The 25747-nt window shown below is 36.9% G+C and overlaps 1 protein-coding gene, 1 long non-coding RNA gene and 1 other non-coding gene across 4 annotated transcripts in view; 2 read left to right on the top strand and 1 right to left on the bottom strand.

Annotated features, from left to right (window-relative positions):
• LOC133527811 (E3 ubiquitin-protein ligase Nedd-4) overlaps window positions 1-25747 on the top strand; it is a 53991-nt gene that overhangs the window by 6692 nt on the left and 21552 nt on the right. For both annotated transcript variants that reach the window (XM_061864987.1, XM_061864988.1), the window contains exons 3-9: window positions 4120-4201; window positions 10126-10334; window positions 13499-13637; window positions 15273-15353; window positions 17519-17640; window positions 18584-18695; window positions 21504-22199. In XM_061864987.1, the coding sequence (XP_061720971.1) occupies window positions 4120-4201; window positions 10126-10334; window positions 13499-13637; window positions 15273-15353; window positions 17519-17640; window positions 18584-18695; window positions 21504-22199 (1441 nt within the window). The remainder of the gene's footprint in view (window positions 1-4119; window positions 4202-10125; window positions 10335-13498; window positions 13638-15272; window positions 15354-17518; window positions 17641-18583; window positions 18696-21503; window positions 22200-25747) is intronic.
• LOC133527826 (uncharacterized) lies at window positions 6521-7471 on the top strand. The gene is made up of 2 exons (XR_009800922.1): window positions 6521-6980; window positions 7297-7471. It is a non-coding gene; the product is annotated as an uncharacterized LOC133527826 (long non-coding RNA).
• On the bottom strand, window positions 12234-12306 carry Trnaa-agc (transfer RNA alanine (anticodon AGC)). The gene has a single exon. It is a non-coding gene; the product is annotated as a tRNA-Ala (tRNA).

The raw sequence follows: 25747 nt of genomic DNA, 5'->3' as shown, positions 1-25747 counted from the left end.
CGGTAGCGGAGAAGATAAGGAGTGGTAGGTTAGCGTGGTATGGGCATTTTATGAGGAGGGATGAATGCCATATAGGAAAAAGAATATTAGGAATGAATGTTGGTGGACGGAGAGCGGATGGTAGACCGAAAAAACGATGGATGGATTGTGTGAAGGAGGATATGAGAAAGAAAGGAGTGAGTGCTGAGGTGACGAAAGATAGGCGAGAATGGAAGAGAATAACATGTTGTGCCGACCCCACATAACGTGGGATAAGGGCAGGAGGAAGAAGAATTGGGTGACTTTACGGAAGTGGATTCTTGAGTAAGGCTTTATATTTTTTTATAGGACATTATTACACAAATTGACTAAGTCTCACAGTAAGCTCAATAAGGCTTGTGTTGAGGGTACTTAGACAACGATATATATAATATATAAATATTTATAAATACTTAAATACATAGAAAACACCCATGACTCAGCAACAAATATCCATGCTCATCACACGAATAAATGCCCTTACCAGGATTTGAACCCGGGACCATCAGCTTCGTAGGCAGGGTCACTACCCACTAGGCCAAACCGGTCGTCACCTATCACTTATCATTCCAAAAACCGGATTCGCACTCGGCGAATAAAAAATTATAGTTTTTTACGTACCCTTTAAATTTTGATTTCCTGAGTGTCGAAATATACAGTCACGTCTTAAACATCGACACAACCGAAGTGCCAAAAATATGTATACAAGACCTTAAGGCCCATATATTAGGGTAGTGTATACATATTTTTGGCACTTTTTCCGTATCGACATTTTCAGACGTGACCGTACGTTTTTGCGGCATAAACGGCCGTATCTTTTTTTTTTCACGTTAGCCAAGTTCATTTTTTTTTTCACAGCTTCAAGCAACTGTAGGTTTAGACCTGAGTATATGGTAATTTCAACTCAATACCTCCACGCGTTCCCGAGATAAAGGGTCTTGACAGACAGACGGACGGACAACAAAGTGATCCTATAATGGCTTCGTTTTTTCTTTTTGTGTTACGGAACCCTAAAAACTCAGACAATTAAACATGCCTCCTTCATTGATAACAGAATTCTTAGTATCAAGATTCACATGCAACCTTGGACGTGTTTTTCTTCCTTCAAAAGTGTTAGTTATATTATTATACATAGTTATAAATGTAACTTACCACCTACTATTGTTAGTGATAACCGTGAAGTGCCGATACTTAGTATTATATGTAATATATGTATTATTTAGCCACGCTTATAATAACGTATGTGTGTTTGAAAATTTGTCCGAAAGTGCGCCTTATTGAATAGGAGTAAAGACATATAATTGAATGTGCTAAATGATCGTACGATGGATACGCTACGGGTAGTACCGATCGTATAATATAGGGATGATACCATGATGCTACATGTTGCATTTTTTTTATCAAAATCATTTTTTTTTAAACACGGGATTAACAGAGACGGATTGCCAAATTGATAATATACGATACGGTGACGGTTTGCGTGGTTTTTCTCTTTAGGCTCTGACCATTTGATGGGTTTTGGTGTTCCATATGATGGGTGTTTGTTAATATTGAGAGGTGTTTTATTTTACTTTTTGGGCTGTGTTTTGGCGCTACTTATTAATCATCATCATCATCATCATTTTTTTTTTTTCGAGCTAAAAACTCATATAGTGTTAGTACATACAACAATTATTATTTATCTACCTATATATCTAAGTTAGTACAATATAAACAAAACAATAAATACCTAAAACTACTTAACATAATCTATTTCGATGATGCGTTGGTCCGTTGGGTTCATGCAGTTGGTTCCAACGCCTCATCAGTGGGCAGTCCACTCTGACGACAAATACGTTTAGGAGACTGTTGGTGCTACCCTGCAACCTATGCAATAGGGATGCCGCTCTTTTACGCATAATAGCGTAAAAGTCATCCGTACGGGCATCGGCGAACATCCCCGACGTACTGCAGTACCGAGGCAGACCCATCAGTATCCTAAACGCATTATTATATTGCACACGCAGCGCATTGTACGATCGCTGCGAGAAGCTGAGAGAGATTTTAGTTATTACTTACTAAATACAAGTCGGTTTTTGAAGTAAGTAATATTAAAAATGCATATAATCGTTTTCGTATAATGCAATCGGATTTCGTATAATTTTTGACGTTGGACTGTATAATCAAGATTTATGTAGTGGCAGCCCTGTGTTTGACTTTCCTCATACTCGTAATGAAAAGTGGAGTGTTTAACTCGCGTAAAAGTAACCATCTCACCCTCGAACTATTGCCCAAACTATATCTCGGGTGATATGGTTCACTTTCCACCCTTGGTTGACAATCTACTATAAAGTGATCATATTAAGCGGATAGTACAGTCGAGTTCATAAATATGTATACATTTTGTCACCATATTGCAATGGATTAACGTGTAGACATGTATACATATTTATGAACTCGACTGTACTATCGCGGGTGGTCGCGGGTTCCAATCAAGATAAATTTGGCTATGCGTCATATGATCAATCAGGTCAGACTGGTACATACACAATATTTAATGCAATGTGGGCGACAGGACCATAGAGAATAGACGAGGAAAAATGATAGGTCACTTGATAAGACACGACACTTTCTTTAAAACTATTTTGGAAGGCAAGATCGAAGGTAGAAGAGGAAGAGGAAAACCACGAGCAAGTTACACGCAGCAACTAAAAGGAAAAGCAAATGTCTTGTCTTACAGGGACCTAAAGAACTTGGCCGAGGACCGCGAAAACTGGCGTCTACTCCACCGACAAGAGCCATGCTCTTAAATGATGATGATGATGATGATGATGATGATGATGATGAGGCGACAGGTCACGACTATCAGAAGCGTACAAAAATGATAGCAAAGCATATCCTCCCTACGCTTACCCGAGCTGATGTATGCTCGATCTTTGGTTGATAAATAGTTTCATAGCAACAAAACACAAGTTTTAATTCATTTGATTAAATTTGTCCGCATATTAGAATTGGCAGGCGCAAAAAAAAATCATAATTGGGCACAAACTTTGCGTTGTGTGATCGAAATTTTTAGTTTCTGGATACTCCTAATTCTTACAATAGTCAAAACTTCGAATACATCAAACACCTTTTAAACTACTTGAATAGTTGTGGTAAGAATAAAACTTATGTAAAAATATTTTCCCTAATCTAATATTATCCTTGTATAGAGAAACGTTCGTCCACTTCCCGTTGGACGTAATCAATAAAATAATATATTATCTAAATGTTCTAATTAAATAAAACACAAGGCATAGGCAGATGACAACCGTACACACATCGACAGAAACCAAAAGAAAAGAATATGTGTCCGGATGACGGATGCTACGAAAAGTTACGTGACTATGTCGGCGGCCGATCGAAAAATCCGCCCGATCGTAAAGTTAGCCCGTGTAATGTTATGACGGTAGTCACATTAAACCAATAGATAGGTAGGATAAGTTCGTTACGTTGCTTTAGATGCCCGAAGGCCAAACTGTCCAAAAAGCGACCAAGTGCGAGTCGGACTCGCCCATGAAGGGTTCCGTACCATTTATGACGTATTAAAAAAACTACTTACTAGATCTCGTTCAAACCAATTTTCGGTGGAAGTTTGCATGGTAATGTACATCATATATTTTTTTTAGTTTTATCATTCTCTTATTTTAGAAGTTACAGGGGGGACGACGACACATTTTACCACTTTGCAAGTGTCTCTCGCGCAAACTATTCAGTTTAGAAAAAAAATATATTTCTAACCTCAATATCATTTTTGGAGACCTATCCATAGATACCCCACACGTATGGGTTTGATGAAAACAAAATTTTTGAGTTCCGGGAACTCCCAAAATTTGTTGTTTTTTTCTATTTTTGTGTGAAAACTTAATGCGGTTCACAAAATACATCTACTTACCAAGTTTCAACAGTATAGTTCTTATAGTTTCGGAAAAAAGTGGCTGTGACATACGGACGGACTCACAGACATGACGAATCCATAAGGGTTCCGTTTTTTGCCATTTGGCTACGGAACCCTAAAAATGATCTAGCGGATATTCCGATCGGTTACCGATGGATATATTTTGATCGTTTGTTTGTTCGCAGCGACCCTTATGTGCGCGTGGAGCTACAGAAGGTGGACGGGGACGTCACCATAGAAACGTTTCTCACCAAGACCAAGAAAAAGGTATGTGGTCTTTACCTAGGAAGTATTAGTTTGGCGTTTGCACCAAAGATGTCCGAGGATGTGTAGCGAGGAATGTCTTCATTAAGAACCAATAGATTTTTGTTCACTATACTCTGTATCTTTAGGTATTTAAATAAAAGTAAACAAACAATTTGTACATTTTCGGGGCGTCGTCTTCCTAGCGTTGTCCTCATGTCCTGGCATTTTGCCACGGCTCATGGGAGTCTGGGGTCCGCTTGACAACTAATCCCAAGATTTGACGTAGGCACTAGTTTTTACGAAAGCGACTGCCATCTGACCTTCCAACCCAGATGGTAAACTAGGCCTTGTTGGGATTAGTCCGGTTTCCTCACGATTTTTTCCTTCACCGAAAAGCGACTGGTAAATATCAAATGATATTTTGTACATAAGTTCCGAAATTTCATTGGTACGAGCTGGGGTTTGAAATCGCGACCTCCGGATTGCAAGTCGTACGCTCTTACCGCTAGGCCACCAGCGCTCATTCTCAGTTATAACATTTATTGGTTAACCAACCAAATACAAAACCAACTGGATCTGTCACTGAACGACCTGACTTTAACTAACATTATTTGATCATGTAATGTTTTCATCTACCCTCAACTGGCTTAAGGAGCCATTTGAGGATAGATTTTGTTTACTTTTATTTAAATACCAAAAGATACAGAGTATAGAGCTGCACTGAGCGAGGCAAGGTAAATACATTCTATTGGTATTCAGAATCAGAATCATTAATTCATGATAAACTATAACATACACAAGTATAATACAATAGGGAAATTTAATTGTTGTAACTAACTAAACATACCCATCCATAAGAAATTCAAAATTCAAAAATTTATTCTGCAAGTAGGCCTCAAGGGCTCTTTTACAAGTCAATACAACATTTATAGTAACATCATATAGTGACATGAAAAATACATAACAACATTTATAAATACAACAGCCAATACCTGGGTAAACATTACATAATAATAATCTTAAAATAAATAATTAATACAATACAATAGAGATGTATAGTCTCTATGGTTAAAAACACATTAAATCTGGAGATGTAAAAGGTCCCCAATGTCAGAGTACTAATACTAATAAAATTTGGAGGTGTAAAGTCTCTCCAAGTGTCAAAATAAAATTTATACTAAATAAATAAACCGCGTCTGGACTGTTAAACTAGCAGTCTCATAAACTAATGCTACATTCTGTACATAACTAGTATGTACTAAGTAAATGTCGCACTTCTCTGGTTAAAACGCAGCCTTATGATAGAGCTGGTCTAATGTTGATACCGAATGGCCATAGACATGATGATTGTATCCTGTTATGCCTCATCAGGGACATAGGGCTCTCAGAAGGGATTTCCATTTTTCGCCGTCCAGTGCATCTTCCTTCAGCTCAGCTCAGCCGAGGTCAACTGATGCAGCTTCCTTTTCCACTGTGTGCCTCCAAGTGGTATGTGGGCGATCTTGTCCCCTTTTTCCGGGAATTTCCCAAGCCAGGGACATAGGGCATATAGGAACATTAAAAACTGTTATAAAACAAGACATTTCGTTCAACTATGCAACTAATCAATTTCTTGGGTGTAGTTTGTATTAAGTAATCCTTGGAACTAGGCTCCTTTGACCATATTCTGAGGATGCTACATACAACTTTACAACCTCATTAGCTGGATATTTAGGGAGATAAATCTGGCGGAAAAATCTGTCAATTTAACATCTGCAAAACACATCCTGTACGTATATCCCCGGCTTTTAAGTTTGATTTGAATGATTCTTTCTACAGCGGGTAATAAAGTTTGTCTAAAACATACTGTTGTATTTTCTATCTACTTGCTAGTCATCCATAAATTTCGTCACGTCATACGAATTTCAAGATCTTTTGACTCCTTCCCCCTCCTTGTCACATTTGGTCACTTTTGGCAAACCCCTCCCCTTTCCCCCCTGGTGTGACGTTATAATTTGGCCAATTTGTTTTCAACGATATCGTCAATTAAAATTGGTACTAGTACTGTAATAAAAAAGCTTTGATATAACCAATATTAGAAATTTTATAACACGAAATCGATTAGGAATAAAAATGACTCGACTAAAAACGATTATCACTGCATAAAGTAGTTGTTTAACTACACAGTAAATAAAAAAAACTCCAAAACAATTTTCGGTTACAGATGAACTTAAGAGGCTGTCAATACCTAAAGCGCGCACACTGTCTATTTGTATCGGAGTAAATGAGATAGCACTGTCGCATGTTACTGGGCCTGGGCAAGGAAATAATAAGAAAATTATTTAAATAAAAAAAGTGGATTATTAGGGCCAGTTGCACCAAACCACCTGCTAACGTAAGCACAGTTCGCTAAATTTTAACGCTTACGTGGGGGTCTTATCGATTGCTAAATAAAATGCGTTGCACCAACTATAAAATAACAGAAAGTAAACGCTAACCGTGTGGCCATACTATGAATTCGTTCCTACCAATTTTTTTATGGTAGAATTATTTTTTCATATAGCAACCCAGTCATAAATGTCAAAGTTGTCAAAATTTTCAACAACGAGAAAACTTTTGTAGGCGCGAACTAGTTTCTTTTCAGGTTTTAAAGCTAAATATTACACAATTTATGCCATGCCAATCTTGAATATATTTATGATTATATTAAAAACAATGTATCTTAATGGCACATTAAAGTGAAACTGCTGACTACGATTGTTCAGTGTCCAAATGCTTTCCAAGCTGCAAAGCCGAATCAAACAAGGAGCTGCATTGCCCGGTAAGTTATCTTATTAGTTTAATACGTATCCCTAACTACTTTCAGAGCCCTAAGCACAAGGAATTACCTACGTTACCTACGACTATGACCCAAATACCGACAGTTGGGGTAACATTTCCAATTACATATATTGTTGACACAATAATACATCACTGTTAGTTCTGGTAGTAGCAGATATTCGAGTTACTTTTGTACTTTAATTTAAACCTGCTTAACCTAAGGATTTTTCAATGGTTTTGCCAAAATGGTTTTGTTTTGTTGAAATGGATCACAATATATTTTTATGCATAATAATTTCATGTTACTTTCTTTTCAGATTTGATATACACCATTTGATATGGAATACAAGATGAAAGTTACACACAAGTGAATCGATTCAAGAAATCCAAGAATCATACACTAGATTAACTGGAAAAACTTGTTGCGAATAATAAAGTATTATAAATATTATCTGAATTTCATTTTTGACAATAAAATATATTTTTAGTTGCCTCATCTTACTTTATTTTCTACCTCACACTAAATCCTTTTTAGGTAGTGACTAATGGAGGTAAAAGGTTATCCGGAGAGAAATCAACAACTCATTGACATATAATATATTATTTCACAATTAGATTTAAGTGCCTACTTATTATATTTTCTGTCATACTGGTGACTTGTTTATTCCAACTATTATTTTTTTTCTTTATTGGGGTGATCATGATATAAATCATTTATGAAACATGCATGGGCTGTTGAAAAACTGGTATGGGGAAAACAAATAAAATCAATCTGAGGGCCTTTTATTATGACTGAATTTAGAGCTATTTAGGTATGTTAGGTTTTAAATGATGATTTATAGGGACTGGTAGGTTAATATGTAGGTAGGGTATTGTCAGTAGTCAGTTGTGTATAATAAATGTGTAGTCAGGTTTAAAAATAATGGGTTTACACATTCTCTAAAGTATGTTGTAATGCTCTTTTGCAAATTAAGACCTATGGATTATATTTTTACTAATTTACTGTTATGTTATTTCAAATATATGGCTAGGGTTACATACAATTGTTACATTGTAATTTATTTATATGCAACTTCACTGTATGACTGGTTGAATACAAGTAAAATTCAGGTGACAGAAGGGAAGCCATATTACGCAAATATATTTTATCTAACCCAGGTATTGGCTGTTATATTTATAAATGTTATCCAGTATGAAAGGAAACAATTAAGATGGTCAGCTCTTTATCACTTGTCACCATGCCTCTCACATTCTAACAAGTATGTAAGCGCAAAAGTGACAGGCATAGTGACAAGTGATAAAAATGGAATCATGCTGCCACAGCAGGTTATACCTATTAAACTATTCAGTTGTTCTCATGTATATTCGATATTTCCAGAAGAATTACTTTATTAGGCTTGGAGGCCACTATTGTCTAGACACAGTAAGAGATCCTTTGGCGTAGTATCAAGGTAAGTATGTCATCTGGCATGTCTAAGACACTGTGGTAAACCTGAAAATTCCAGAGGGATACCTTGACATTCACAAGCAGAGCTCAAAGTGTAGGGATGCCTCGGCAATATGCTGAAGGACGCCCTGCCATGCCATGTCGCTAATGGGTGTGGGACTCTATAATAGGTATAATGTAATAATTGAAGATAAGAGATACCCAGATAGCCCACACTCAAAATAAATGTAGATTTTAGGAGCTGTTAATTGTTAAATCTAATTGTAACTTTGTATTCTAATAAATATTAATATAAATAGGTATCACCATAAATAATACTATTTTTAGTTCATTACTTGCAAAGTTGTTATTTCTAGGGTTAATGAATAAGATATGTTGTAAAAGCAAATAAAACACAAGCAAGTATGTATGAATTGAAGTATTATAATCAGTTTTACATTAGGTACACATTTTGGCCACTTATATATAACCTATTATGCCGACTGGTCTGGAATTGTCCAATACATTTTCTTCACACTAAAATACTTGATTTCATATGTAGCATCTTGTTTTATGTGCGTTTATAGTTATAAATATAGTTCACTTCTGTTGTGGGTTACGATTTTCAGAGGCCGACTTTGTATATGTTTATAGTTGTCATCTCGCTGTTTTCGAATATCATAGTTAGTCCACTAATATTTCCAAGGGATATAACATTCTTATCTTGATTCCAATAAACAGAGAGCGTTTTAAATTGATTTTAATGACCAGTCTGTCGATAAATAGTGTTCATTACATGCCGTCGAGTTTCACTTTATGGGACGTATTTGTTAACCTGTGATAGCATCAATCTGGTGTTATCCTCAACTTAAACTGATTCTGCACTCGATTTCAATTTAAAACCCACCTTTTCTTTGAATATCCAGAACAAATTAATGTATTTTATGAAACACAAGTCGTCACGCAACTAAAATGACATTTAAAACCATTATGACAACTATCACACGTTTTTGCGTTTAGATATTTCCACCTTTTTATTGTTATAAATATATTTTTAATAATTTACATTACTTTTTTACTCAAATTATTTAATAATGAAACATAAATTCGTGAAATACGGACAATTTCCAAAAAGCGCCGCCATATTTATCGAACGACTTTGCTGTTAACCAGTGCTCTACCACCGGTTAAGGGCAGCGTAACTTTTTAACGGACACATAGCGTGGTGCAACCCAAATATGCAGTTAGCATTCGCTAGCGCCATTTTTACACATGATCAGTACATCAAATGGGCATGGTGCAACTGGCCCTTAGTGTAATATTTTACTCGTTAGCGGTTTAGATATAAATGTTTTGCAATTGTGATTTTAATTGCAGACCCATAAGTCAAAACAATAAAGACATAGAACCGTTTAATTGTGATTTTAAGACCAATCTTTGCAATTATTTAGTACGACCACGGTCTTTGAAATATAATTAATACTAACATATATTTTTCTTACTTTACTAAAACAAATAGTCTTTCTTAAAAAACTGTTTAAGTAACATCAATTTCAAGGACATTGGATGTTGACAGCCCCTTAAAGTGACATCATAAAGCTTGTGACTTCCCCCTCCTCCTTGTCACATTTTTGACCCCTCCCTCCCCCTACACGTACTTAATGGATAATCCTTCAGCTTACTTTCGCTTTACCCTGATCACTCCAATAATAAATTCCAGACACTAAACCCAGTATGGAACCAAGAGTTCGTGTTCCGCGTGAAGCCCGAGGAGCACAAGCTGCTGATCCAAGTGTTCGACGAGAACCGGCTGACGCGCGACGACTTCCTCGGCATGGTGGAGGTGCCGCTGGCGGGCGCGCCCGCCGAGACCGCCGCCGCGCCGCGCCCGCCGCCCGTCAAGTACGCGCTCCGACCGCGCAGGTCCGTGTAAGTATATGTGGCATGGCTTTCTTTTTTCATTTTATTTTATTTTACTAGTGTTTTTGTTTGAAGTTGGACGATTATTTAAGGATGAGAAACTCTGAAAAACCTTCTGTCAAATAGACGCTGTGTCCGCTTAATACGATCAAGTTTAATAAGATTTCGGATAACACCAAGTCCCTGTTGCTACTTTTCTCATGCATATTTTCAAGAGTAATACGCTAGCGCTTATGTATGGTTCCTTCAAAATCTTAAGCGTATATTAAGTCAAAGGGTAATCTAGAAATTATGTGATAATATTTAGCCTAGTTTTGAACCTCATTGGTGATTTAAGGTGATATTTTTATTCTAACGCTGCACTCGGCTCCCACTATCGGCACGGCAAGGGATCCTTTGGCATATTGCCTAGGCGTCCTCAGGCATGTCGAGACGTCCTTAGGCATGCCGAGCCGTCCTTAGGCATGCCGAGCCGTCCTTAGGCATGCCGAGACGTCCTTAGGCATGCCGAGACGTCCTTAGGCATGCCGAGACGTCCTTAGGCATGCCGAGACGTCCTTAGGCATGCCGAGACGTCCTTAGGCATGCCGAGACGTCCTCAGGCATGTCAAGGCGTTCTTAGGCATGCTAAGGTGTGCTATGAGATGCCGAGTGCGTTCCTAGCATGTCTGGCATGTCTAAGACACCTTGATATGCCTGAGTACGCCTGAGGGATGCCTCGGCATTACAAGCACACCTCGGCCGATAGTGGGCGCCGGCCCTAAGTTTATGTGGCATGGCTTCACTTTTTTTACTAGTTATTTTATTCAATAGAACGATTATCTGTGCGTGTTTGAGGTGGCTTGAACCCAGGCTGGACAGTTAATTTCACTTTGCAGCTAGAATATGGAGGCACCTTTGTCCAAGACATTCTCCAAATTTTATGTATTATTAATTATTAACCATAAAGTCAATATACATCTGTGTTGTCTTGTAGTAATTATTTATTTTAAGATTATTATAATGTAATGTTTACCCAGGTATTGGCTGTTGTATTTATAATTGTTGCTATGTTTTTTTCATGTCACTATATGATGTTACTATAAATGTTGTATTGACTTGCAATAGAGCTCTGGAAGAAACGGCGCTGCGCTGACTTTCTGAGAGGGCGAACAGTTATTATTTCAGTGTCATTTTTGTTTCGGTGATTTTCGTTTAAGTTGATTTTTAATGTCACTCGTTACGGAGCGATCTTATACAAATGTAGAAACTTACCAAACTATTGTTTTTTTTTAATACTACGTCGGTCGCAAACAAGCATACGGCCCGCCTGATGGTAAGCAGTCTCCGTAGCCTATGTACGCCTGCAACTCCAGAGGAGTTACATGCGCGTTGCCGACCCTAACATTCCGCACCCCGTTGAGCTCTGGCAAACTTACTCACCGGCAGGAACACAACACTATGAGTAGGGTCTAGTGTTATTTGGCTGCTGTTTTCTGTAAGGTGGAGGTACTTCCCCAGTTAGGCTCTGCTCTAGATCTGGAATGACATCCGCTGTGCTGTGCCCTACCACACAAAGCGATTCACAATGCCCATACCTCTCTTTTGGACCTCGCTTTGAGCCTCGCACCGCTCAGCTACCTAGCATATCTCTGGTGGAAACATTCACATCATTGCACATCCTCGCTACCCATCCTCGCACCGCTCAGCTACCCCGAACAGCTTTAGTGGAAACGTAGCTTAATCCGCGAGTAGTAACAAATCCGGCGAAATCTGGAATGTACAGCAAAATATACCTTTTGTATTACAAATATATTGAATATATATTTGATGAAGCACAACTACACATGAAGACGAAAACGGAACTCCTACGACATTTATTTTACATTTGGCTACTTATTGAAACAAATTACAGTTGACAAAATTCACCGTCTTGAGTGGGATTTGAACCCACGATCACCGGGTCGCTATCCCGGTGCTCTTCCATCTGAGCTACCAAGACTTTACCCAATACAACGAATATTTCCACCATATAAGAGTCTTAGAAAGGCCCTAGCGACATCTACCGTAAAAGTGTGACACTTTTTAAACGCGTACCGGAGTTTCAAGTCATATTGGAAATTCACCAGTCGTTACGGAAATTCACCATGCGCTATAGGGAGCGTGCATGAACTATAGGAGGCAGCACAGGAGCCGTCAGATTTTTGGCGCGAGGCGTAAATGTGATGTTTATTGTTCCAATGTAGCCCACAAGATGGCAGAACCTACCATGCACAACAAAACACGTGACGTGTAAATTTACATGTTTATTGTTCCGATTCAGGCCACAAGATGGCAGACCCTCCAACGCGCACGGTTCCTATACCATTAATTTGTTTTCTTTATTAAGATTGTTAAGCAACTTTGCCTATGAGTGTGCTTTAGGTCAAGAACAACTGATCAAATCAAAACTATGCAATGATCACTACTCCGAATTCGCAATCAAATGATATTGCGCATACGATCGATTTCGGACTTATTGTTATGGGGTTCAAAACCCACAGATTATATTTTAATTAGATAAATACAGGGTGGACAAATAAGAATGATACACTTTGTTTTTAAATTTTAATTACATTAAGTGTAAATTTTATTAAATATTTTTTCATAAATATATTATTCAGGGTTGGCAATTGTATACGGAAGATAATTTCTGCCAAATGTATACCACTAGCAGCAAGCAATTTTATCTCAAATGTTTCTGTTGTTTAAAACACGTTGTTTGCTCGATTAATTTTGAAAAAAAAGTGATAGTGATTGGCACCCAAATTCTCCAAATTTTGTAGCTCTTGACTTATTTGTGTGGGGCTATCTAAAATTACGTGTCTATGCTAACGAGCTGATGAAATTTAAACAGTTAAAATCGACTATTCGACACAAATGTACTAAGATAATGCCAAAAATGTGCGAATAGATGCTGAACATTGGGATGATAAGGGCTTACATTTGCCTGCTGTTAGAGGTGGACATATGTCAGACATTATGTTTCGCATGAATTTGCCAACCCTGAAGAATATATTTTTAAAACAATACCTAATAATTTTTGAACTTAATACAGTTAAAATTTAAAAACAAAATGTATACTTCTTATTTGGCCACCCTGTATGCAATAATTTATATAAGTTTTTAGTTAGTACATAGTTTTTTGTCCACAGTGCCCGCTCCCGAGTCCGTGGGCACATCGAAGTGTACCTGGCGCTCGTGGGGCGCGGCGCGGACACGGACACGGACGAGCCGCGCCCCGACGACTGGGAGATGGTGGAGCCCAGCCCGCAGGTCGGCAACGTGCAGCCGGTTCGTACCATTTTGAACCTTATCCCGTTGGTATAAGACTTCTCTTACTCTGAAACGTAGACTCCTGTCAATGTAAGATTCAATATTCATGACGGTGGGACATGTAACATTATAAGACTACTGTTGACTGCGTCTTAATGTGAAAACGTAAACTTAACAAATTCTTAAGGTATGTATTTTGGAAATTATATTATTGTTTTCATTGTAATTGTGTACATTTTATGGTTAAATACAGACAAACTATTTGCAACTTCTGTAACATTAACATTCTAATCAATATGCAAGGTACTAACAACAATAATATTGGAGTTTATTAGTATTTTAAAATAATAATAGTTCACAGATACAGTACTAGATCTTCAGATATAATGTAGATGACTAAAATCTTTTTCTATTGCATTTAATATAAGCTGCTCGGGTCTTAAGTAGGTTTATATGTAGGGTATTTTTGGGTAAAATAAACTTTATTAACTTAACTTTATGCTTGCTAAAAGTGAAAATACTTTTTAATGACTTTAAAAGTTATATTTTATTGTTTTAAAAGAGAAGTTGAAATAGAGGTGGATTGTCAAAGAAAATTTCGTAACCACAGTAAATTTACTGCCATCTTTCGACACATGATTAAAACCTTTAGAACGCCATTTGTCTTTGATCCTTATTCTTTCACTGATATGTGAAATATCAATAAGTGGCGCCATCTAATAGATCAAAGGAAAAAATACTATGACGCCTTGGCGGCTCTGCGTACAAACTCTCCTCAGATGTACAACACCCTCGTTTGCTCTATTTGTCATAGATTGCATAGGTTTTACTGTTTAAAATGCGATAGACGGCATACTTTAGCCTTTCTCCGACATGTAAAATTAGACTGAAGTAAGAACGCTAAGCACGGAAAATTTAGTACATTGATCCGCCTGTTCTTAAAAAATATTCGTGTTTAGCGTCCTTACTTAAGAACTTTTTTGCATTGTCACTCATTCAGCACTAGGTGCTGCTAGGAAACATTATCAGATTACCTACAATAATAACAGTTTTTAATAATTCACGGTTAGTTTCACTAGACTTCAATCGGCCGGGATATGGACCGTGATTACCTTTTGTATTGTTTTCGAGCTCCCGATATTTGATGCAGTTACATGCATCTTGTTCACGGGTAACTGCAGATAGTGGGTGGGTGCCAAAGTTGTGTAGACCGCGCTCGGTCTACCATCATTACAACGTTACCACTGGTTGCATCCACACTTTGTGTCGATTTAAGTCTACCTACAATAATATTTTGTACGGCGAATTTTGCCAAAAATATGCTACTGACAGCCCCATTTCGGTTCATGAACTTGCATGCGTATTTCGTTACATTGCGGTGTTTGGTCGACCGACTGAATTCATTGTACTCTGCATAGTACGTGTGATCCACGATGACGCGTAGATTGGTTCAATCTAACCTTTAATAATATAATATTACGAATCAAGGCACGCGTCTTCGTGAATGACACGAAGTTAGTAAGCAAGTTAAAATATTGAACCGTATAAATGGGGTTTTACACTTGTATAAATATAATTAAGGCAGTTATTTTGTGCCCTGCAAGATATTATCGCATTAACTGTCCGCTATAGTTGTCGTAATGTTGACAACAGATGACGGTCCCATCGTCCACGGGAGAGCCCTGGGAGCTGGTCCAATGGCCCGAAGACCTGTCAGGGGATGACGATTTCGTTGTAGGTTTGCATTAATTTATCATGCTTATGGTGGCTGACTCTTGCACAAGACAATAGCTTATGGGTTACGTAATGTTCAGCCGATAGGTATATCGGAGCGGCCGAGGTGCTTAGTAATATCTGAACACGCACTCTAACGGTTTGACAACAGAGGCGCGTTCAGATATTTGTAAGCGCCTTGGTCGGTCCGATATGTCTGTTGGCGACTGTTCAACAGGCTGGTTTCCTAAATAGTGTAATCAGCTACTTTTTATGAAATATCAATAAGATTGAATTATGTGAAGTTATTATGAAAAACGCAACCTGTTTTGGATTGACTGATTTAATGAGTTGTCGATGTCGATGATCTTGTTTTAATTTTGTTTACTTTTGGAAATTTGATTTAAAAACTAGCCTATTGACTGTTTACATAGTCAGGTCATAAGATCTGTCACAAAGGTTTTTATTGTTAAAAAAGTTATGGGTACAAATTCCTTATTATTTATGCATATCGTTTAAAATATTTTAACGTAACGCTGTCGCAGTTTTGCATAATTCTACGTAATATTCCGAATAAGTCTTAACCTTTTGACCGCCAAAGACGTCATATGACGCGCGCGGCTTCAGCCCAATATCAACCTTCATGCGTACCGACAAGGTTCACGATTACGCGCCGCGTACGATACGCGTGGCGTTCAAAGGGTTAAATAAATACAAGACAATAAATACGCTACTTGTTTAAAGTGATATTAATCACTATTTCTTTATTTTTCTCTACAACATGCTTGAATCTTGCTTAACGCAAAACGGGGTCTTTTATGTTTATTTTGATATATATTTCATGTGAATTAGATTGACATTACTACTGTACATGTTTTACCAAATCTTCTTGTTGTGGGGGAGTCAAATTTTAAGCTTGTTACTGAAAAGCACCCTTTGTTTAGAGGGTATTATCTAAAGTTAAGAGTTGTCCGAGAAGTAAATGCTGGTACAGACTGGTCAGACAAATTAAATAGTTTGATACATACATATAAAACCCTAAGAACAATTGTAACTATTTTATTAATGTGACACTTATTTTTACTCCCATTTGTAAAGTATAATTTCTGACAATCCAGCGTATTCTCGTCTAACGACAATCCCAAAGTAAATAAATTGTATATAAAATCGCGACCTGAATTTAAAACAACGTTTTGACCAGTATAAAACAAGCTTTCAAATCATGGCTATATTTTATTGTTAAAAGCTTTGTATTACATTTTATGACAGAACTTATGACCTGACTAAGTATATATATGACTATGATTCGATCTATCGCTAATCGATTAGGTTATTCCTAATCAAAGAATCAACGATCGCTCGAAGATTGATGGTTTCAAGTTATACTAAAAAGCAATAAGTCAGTTGACTGGCATTATGGTGTTAAATCCTGTAACTGTATATTTTTACTGTGCAATAAAATTGATATTACTACCTGTGGAGTAATATGTTATTTTTAACGAATGTAACCTAACTGGGCTGGAATTTTTCATTTTATTATTAATAATTGTAAGTTTGTCTGTGTTTGACTGCATTTATGATAGGTGAAGATACTTACATTTTCTTCATGTAAAGCTATACAGGTGGGCTTTCGTTAATTTTGTGCTTGCAAAGATTACAACTGAACCTACGTGGCGGGTTCACGCGTAATGAAAGGGCAGTAAACAAAACTTACTGATTTAAGAGCAACCAAAGTACTTTATGCTTTTAATCTAGAAGGACAGTTTACCGCGATTACACAACACAATTGATTAAAAATAACTCCTTTTTTTCTCACCTTTAATTCACCATTTTGAAAGCCAAGGGGGAGAGACTGTTGAACCCTAAAAATATCCCGAATTAAAATGTTAACATGACCGCTACACACACTAATGTTGCACGATGCCGGAAAACGGTTGATTAAGTCAATCTAATTTTACATTTCATTAATGGACAGTTATCATTTCAACAACTCAAAAACAACGTATGCTTTCTGAAGGGTTAATAAAGTTTGAAAAAAATACTCTAGACCAAAAGGCATAATGACCATTAAATTCATAATGACCATACAGAATTAAAAAGCGCAATTAACATTATCATTGAAAAAAATCAGACAATACGTTATTGTTGTAATAGATCTATTTCAATTTCCTTTGTATTTGTTTCAGGTGGTGGGAGGAGACCCGCTGCCGCCGGGCTGGGAGGAACGTCAGGACGCCAACGGACGCACGTACTACGTGAACCATGTTGCCCGGTCCACTCAATGGGAGCGGCCTAGTGTGGGCTTTACGTATGTATATGTTCTTAACCCAAGCGGGAAAAACTCAATGTGAGCGAAAAGTGACTATCATAGACGTTGCTACTAATATTACGTAATTTATATCATAATCGTAGTGTTAAAAACCAAAAGAATTGGCGATGGTGACTGAACGTGGTAGCTTTACTATTGGCATATATCCACTCACCGAGTACCCTACGTAATTTGATATGTAATTTTACGATTCAATCTTAGGCTATGCTTTCATATATAGCCTGATATCCACGAAACAATTTTGTGCGCTCAGATCGGGTGCGATCGAATCGCTCACTCGGTGTGGACTCTGCACGTGCCGCAATCGATGGGAGCGCGTGGTTTCGTTCGGTGGTGATCCCTGAGGGCCTACCGCGAAGACCGAAGTTCGCAAATTGCAGGCATTTTTCTCTTTTACTCCGATTAAGGCGTAATTAGTGTGACATAAAGATGCCCGCTATTTGCGAACTTCCGTGTTCGCAGTAGACCTTCTGATCAACGAGCGGTGGGCGATCCATGAGCGATCCTAGAAGGTTGAGCCAAGCCGATCTAATAAGAGATTATTCGGTGGATATCGATCTACTAACTTACAAAATCCTGGTCGCGGCACCAAATTGTAATACGTCCCCATTGGACGTCAAAATTAGAAGTAGTCTGCTGTTGAAGCTAGCGTGACCAGAATGGATAATGAAAAGCATACATTTGTATAAGTATATTCAATTTACTATTGTGAGGAAATACGTGCAACTACATAACTAGATTTGCCTTGATTACAAGCCGGAGCACTCGGATGCAGTGATAAAAAACGCTTTGAGAATATTACGTTCATAAATTCTTGTGGGTTAAAAGTCACTCTTTGACCCCATTGTTGTCTAGCAAAACATGACATTAATGTATGTTTGGGTTATGTACAATAACATAAATAAAACCTTTTTTACTACAGGCGTAACATGAGTACAGAATCGCAGAATGAGCGCATGGAAAACGCAGCCACAGAGTTCCAGCGGCGCTTCCATATCTCGCATGACGACGAGCGCGGCACGCAGCAAGCGCAGGTACGCTATGTTAACGAGATAGGGTTCAGTTTGGTCTGGCTGATCACACTCAGGCGATCTTTATATTGGATGCGAATTCGCATGGTCGGTGTGCGAGCGAGACATCGCTATACTCATGTATAGCTTTCTCGCGTACGCTGAGTAGCGTGTGTATCCGCATCAGTGTGAAAATAGAGTTAGGTGTAGGATTTTGGCGAATAGGTAAAGTGTAATATAGGCCTCAGAAAACGCTGAACATTTGAGTATGTCCCTAAGTTTTCTACCTGACGCCTTACTACGATATAGTAAAGCGTACGGCAACTGGAGGTAATGTATCCCTTTATACTGAATTTTACAAGGGTTCAAACCAAATAACTTTTCCATCACCAGTTTCTAGAATGAGTAAAATATTGGTCTCGTATTAAAATATATATAATCGTCTTATTGTATTATCGTATCGTTATAAATATCGCATATACAGTTTTTATACTCCCACATTAGCTGTTATAAAATGTTATATAACTTTGTTAACAGCACCATAAAGTATGTTTAAAGTTAGAACAAATATTGAATAAAAAATCTCTTTGAAAACATTTTACGTTTACCTATATACGCTTAGAACATTCTTGCATTGCCTTTCCTTTGACTTGGTCATTTATTGATTATTTATGGGCTTTTGCGATTTATGAAACGAAGGCAACTTTTATTATTCGTTCTTTCTTCGTTTACGATTGTTTCATTGTTATGTATTAGGGAATAAGGTATTTTGAAATGGAATTTGAGGTATTCAAGGCAACTTAAGCGTTGTGTTTATTCTCGATAAATCGCGGGATTCAAAATATTTGAGGATAACCATTTACCATAAGTCAAAAAGCTTGACTTTATAACCGGTTAACAATATTAATACGACTTTATCATAATTTCTAGGGAAAAAATATATCGTTAGTTAATGTGTTTATTTGGGAAAACCTAAAAATAGTTGGGTGAAAAAAAAAAGTGGGCAAAATTCCTTTTAAAACACAGCGTATAAGTCACCTCACACTTCAGTAAACATATGAATTGACTCTAGATAATTATTGCTGCAAAATAGTTCATTTGTCAAAGTTATTAAAATTTGTTAAATTCTGCGTGTCATGCCCCGCTTTTCGCTGTAGCATTTTGATTCTTATTGTTGTATGAATTAAGTCAATTTCAGTATGATCGAATACCTATGCATGAATGTTTTATGTAGTATACAATTTTAAATATCCATAGTGCATGTTTCTCGACGACGTACGTTTTTTTTTATTAGGTAATTTTGGGCCATAGATATACGGGTAAAATTAGCATGTTAGTTTATTTAAATTTTTAAGACACTTTTCTTCATACTAACGATTTTTTATTTAATTTTTTATGTATTTAAATATTAGATAACCATTACAGGAAAGAAGCCGATTATCTGAAGATAAAAATTAAGATTTTGTCAGATTAAATAATAATCTTTCTTAAAAGCAAAACTCAGAACTGAGACAGTATAATTATAATGAAACAAAATTAACTTTCGACGAATAACAATATTTTAAGGTCGCACCAGACACACATTTGGGCATCTATAAAATGCTACGTGGTTTCAATCAGACACACAATTTGGTCATCTTTATAGAGGGTACGGGATTTTACCATAAACGATAAAAAAATTGTTTTAATAATATGCGTATTTTTAATTCCCATCTCATAAGTGACTTATTTAACACTATGCCTGTCGTTTTGTCTGACGTTTTATTGAAAAAAAAACTGTTGTTTTTTTAACTCTTTACATTATATTGACATTTATTAACGTATTTTGTATGTCTAAATGTTAATTTCCATCATCATAGTCAGTTTCCTTATTTATATTATAGAATGTTATAAAAAAGTCGTGTGAGTATATTGTATATTCTTAAAAACACCTTTCCATACAAACATAGTCCTCATTTTCCTCTCTCGATATTAACATTATTGAAAATATTTTGACACAATTTGATGAACCACAGCTATGCCCCTTTATTTTGTTTTTTTTTTTCTCAAATTTTAATTATTATAAGAGTTGGAGCATTTAAATATTTAAATGAATTTATATTTCGCTTCTAACTTTTATGCGTAAATGGAAAAAAGTCAAACGAAGGGGCATATTTATTAACAATATACATCAAAATGTGTAAATATAATTTCTATAACGTTAATATCCATAAAGGAAAATGGTATCGATCGATCGTTTGTATTGAGAAGCGGTCGTCCTCTTTCCTCTTACTTAATGCATAAAAGAATTGACCGTGAAGAAATGTTTATATGGAAAATAAACTTCTTACGCGAGACAAAACGAAAGAGCGGACATCATACTAATTTCAGCAGCATGGGCTTTCGCGCTCAACAACTAACTTCAGCTTAATCTGGTGAAAACGGATCTCACCCCGAACAAGAACAAAAACATTGTGTTGTCCTCACTTATCATAGACAATTTACGTTAAAATGGACTAAATGCGCAATACAATTAAGCTCATTTTCCTTTTACGTTTTTATTGTAGCTTGGTATGTTAGTACAATTTATAACCTATACGTAAAATTGTACTGAAAAGACAGCAGTCACGGCTACAATAGAAATGAAAGTCGTTAAAACTGAAAAAAAAAATAGGATTTACCCTAACGGTTAGAAGGGTGCTTCCCTACGAATATTTTTATGTGACAGTATGTAGAGTTGATTTTATTTGAGATGATTAAAAAAAAAAATGTTTTTAAAATTTTAACTTATCGAAGACAAACCATAATATATTCATCTCAAATGATTTCAACTTGAAGTTTTTGACTCAACAGGATAGCAATAGGAGCGACGAGAACTCCACAGAAGTGACGCCATTTTCATCCCCCGTGCGTTCCCTAGACCGGGATTCGAACCCCGAAGTGCCTCAATCTAGCTTAAGTAATACCTGTGATAGTAATTTAAGGGAGGAAGATGATGTAGTCTGCGCGAACGAAGTTAGACAAAGAGATGTAGACAACGAAAATGTTGCTCAAGTCTGTGATACGATCTCTAGTCAAAACGACCAATCGGAGAACGCTGAAGCGAACCAATCAGAAAACGCGGAAGCGAGCCAATCAGAGAATGCGGAAGCGAACCAATCAGAGAACGCTGAAGGGACCCAATTAGATGTTGATAATGGCGAAGCTAGTGGAAGTAGTGTAGCACCCGATCAATCAGAAGCGAAACCTGATACAGAAAATGAAGGAACTGCTGAAAATGCAGAGAACGCAGAAGGCGAAAGAGGGAATACAGAAACGGACGAAAGAGACTCAAATGTAGAAGCTACCACTACAAGCGTAGAAGGAACCGAAAACGCCGAAGTAGAAACAAGGAGAGTGGACGAAAGAGATGCAGATAGCATAGAGATAGAGATAGAAGAGGCACTAACGTTTGACGAGAATCACTTCAGTACGCCGACTGGGGGGACGACGCCGGAGAGAGGGGCGTCGCGGCGACGAATGACCAGCAGTTCTATGGACGATACTGAGGTAAGGCTAATGTGTGGGTACAGTTAATGTAGGGGGCTAAAGTCACATTTTTAAGGCGTGGTATATATGTTTTTTTTTACGTGTGGCTATACTTTGGCCCCCCAAAGTCTGTGATAGTCATATTGTATTGAACAATTTCTACTATGGGACCCTAATCAGATATGCTGTTCCACAGAAATTGGTCGAAATTTATGAAATAGCTGTTTTATTCGCGACAGTAAAAGTTGTTTAGAATAACCGATATATTTCATATTTTCACGTCTCAAAGTATGGCTGCACATCAAAAATCAGTTCCTAGGGTAATTAAGGTATTTGTGACGTTATCTCACTACGCTAAATCAATGTATGTAGGTACCACAGGACCGAAGTCGACCGTCAAAAGAAAAAAAATAACACCAATAGCGCAATATTTAAATATGATTAAAGCCACGAAGATATTTAAATAATATAATATAAAAAAGCCCTCTCGCGCATGAGAGGAGGCCTGTGCCCAGCAGTGGGACGTATATAGGCTGAATTATTATTATTATATAATATAAAAAAATATAAATAATATAATAGAGGAAAATTTAATATCTACAATGACATGAACATAAACTAAAAATGACTGCACGATGTAAATACGGTAAAACTTTGGTTTTCCCAACTAAAATCTAACCATGTATCATTTTGGAGAATTGCTAGTAATTTCATATATGAATTGCTTAATACGCTTCAACATACCTGATGTCTAATTTCATGGAATAATAGACATAGAAAGACTAAAGACGTGTAACGTATAAAAGATAAAGATTATTTATCACTTTTTGTCTAATCCATGAAATCAAATTGAAATTAACTGCACGATATGATTACATTATAAGTTTGATTCCCGATACTAAAATCGAACCATACATTTTGGTAATTTCTCAGTAATTCCATGAAAATGTAAAATGTATCCATTCCGAATATGAACTTCATGGGAGCACTGGAATATACCCCATTTTACCCGACTGCCAAGGAAGGTTAAGTTTTTGGCTTAAAAAAGGCACCTTCATGTAACAGCTCGCAAGCTTAATAACCAGGCTAGCTTTGCTAACTATTGGCTGTTATTCATGCCTGTGTTTTAAAGCATGGTGCAAATTTTGACAATGTAGACATATATACACAATAACATATGGTAACACTTCAAAGAAAGTCGCCCCTGTTTAATAAAAAAAAGCTTAACAGATCGAACATTGGTGGGGTCTGACATTAACAGTTTTGAATGATTTGCAGTTAGTTTCACTAGAATGAAATCGACCGGGATATGGACCGTGATTACCTTTTGTATTGTTTACGAAGCTCCCGATATTTCGACGCAGTTACATGCATCTTGTTCACGGGTAACTGGAGATAGCGGGTGGGTGTCAAAGTTGTGTAGACCGCGCTCGGTCTACCCTCATTCGTGCGCGTCGGCTGCGTCGAAATATCGGGAGCTCAAAAACAATAGAAAAGGTAATCACGGTTTATATCCCCGTAGATTTAAGTTTAGGTCTGACATTATTATATACACAATACAGATATTGGTTACTGTAAGGTGATTGGCTGTTTTAGCTATATAACTGTTGCGTATACCTAATGTTGCTTTTCACAAAAATATAAATACTAAAGCTAAAATCCTGTGGCTAGCATTCTTTCACCTTGCTTTATTCTGCTAATACATTCGAGCAACACAGGGAAGGGAGTCGGCATTCGCAATATTTGCCCTCTGCCGAAGCACATACCCGACTGGGCATAGCGCGGTGCACGTTGTGACTCGTCCGTACACAAAAAGAGATCGAGGTGTGCAAGATTTGTCTTTGACGTGTGTCAGTTTCTATGTATTTGTGTCGTCATTACAGATTAGATTTTGTATGTAGTGAGTGAGAAGCGCGACTGTGTGCACGTTTCCTCCCGCAATAAATTTCAGAACGATTTGTACGGTAAGATATCGCTTGGGCTCCTCCCTTCCGACGTATCGGATGCCGGTGTTGCTCGAAGGCTAATACAAATACCCGGAATGCAAACATTGCCTTATGTTGATCAAAAAACTAACATGATTTTAGACCAAAATAAATGTAATGATAAACTTAAATATATACATAATAATGAACGCTCCGTCCCACGCACAGTACCTGGGTACAGACGGGAATAATTCATATTTACGTCTATACGGACTCTATACGTATCTCCATTTTTACAAAATGTTGAATTCGTTGGTATTAATTACGAATATATCATGTATAGTATATTTGCGGGACTTAGTAATAAGTAAGTATTGTAAAAGCTGTAAAAAAAGAGATTTTGGTAATAATATTAACTCCACAAGTCGTAGATATTAACAAAATCAACATTGTATAAAAAAAACTGTGGATAAAAACAAGTAAAAGAGGAATAATTATATTCTCACCTGTCCCCAGGAATTACACTCGGGAATACATTTCTTCCCTTCGGTATCTGCGGTCACCAATGGGGGCGATTCGACTTGCTATTTGCCCGTGCAGTTTAATGGGAATTCCCATTTGTCCCCGTCCCACGACACCGAGGTAGGGACAGATGGGAATACACCGCTTTAAACATACATTTTATATGTCTCGTTCTTATTCATGAATTCGACTTTTTGACGACAAAAAGTCATGTATTCGACTTTGGTGTAGTTAATTATTCGACTAAGAGAGCCTTGTAGCTAATCTTAACGTCATACATATACGTTCATGTCGTCCTTTCTTGGGATTTCGGGAAAATTGTCTATGAGGAGTCGTGAGGTACAACAAGCGAATGTGATGTCCATAATAATTGCACGGAGAAACAATGTATTTACCCAACTAACCGATCACTGGCCTCCTCTTTCTGATAATGAAAATAAGTGGAAAATTGAAAAGTCGTTGGGCAAAAAATTTACCTTACATACAAATATTGGATTTTTCGCTTTTAATTTTAAGTGACGGAAATGGTAGGTCAGATTATAGCCAGCTCCAATTTGTATGGGACCCGTGTTATGAGCTCTTGTAAATTTAAATATAACCGAAGAATGATATAAGAATATAAGTTTTATTCTTTTCTTATTAGAACGGGACTTCCACTTGTATTAATCTGTGTTTTTACACTACCGGTCAAAAGTGTTAAGGTTACTCTCTGAGTTGCTATTTTTTTAAATGAGGTTTTTATTTACAATAACAATACTTATACATAATGGATATATACAGAGGATTACTATAACTAGCTTATATCTAAAATAGGCCCTTGATAATTAGCTTTAATTAATCATTTTAGGATGTTTCCAGAGATGTTTTCAATGAGTCGGCTACAATTTCCGAACATCTCTAACAATTATAGTTAGTTTTTTTTTACATCAGAAAAAAGGTAAACAAATCTAGACACGTCTTTTTATTGAAAAACGCTTTTTAAAAACCAGTAATTTTTATTTATGAATGTAAAAGATCGTATATGATTATAATTGTTCTATATTTGCCGTGATTTATGTTTCAAAACTGTTTTTCAATAAAAAAACACGTCCAAATTGCTTACCTTCTTTCTAATGCTAAACA

The sequence above is a fragment of the Cydia pomonella genome, chromosome 18 (genome assembly GCF_033807575.1).
Source record: "Cydia pomonella isolate Wapato2018A chromosome 18, ilCydPomo1, whole genome shotgun sequence".
In the NCBI taxonomy this organism is placed as follows: domain Eukaryota; kingdom Metazoa; phylum Arthropoda; class Insecta; order Lepidoptera; family Tortricidae; genus Cydia; species Cydia pomonella.
This window is presented reverse-complemented; position numbering and strand designations above follow the sequence as displayed.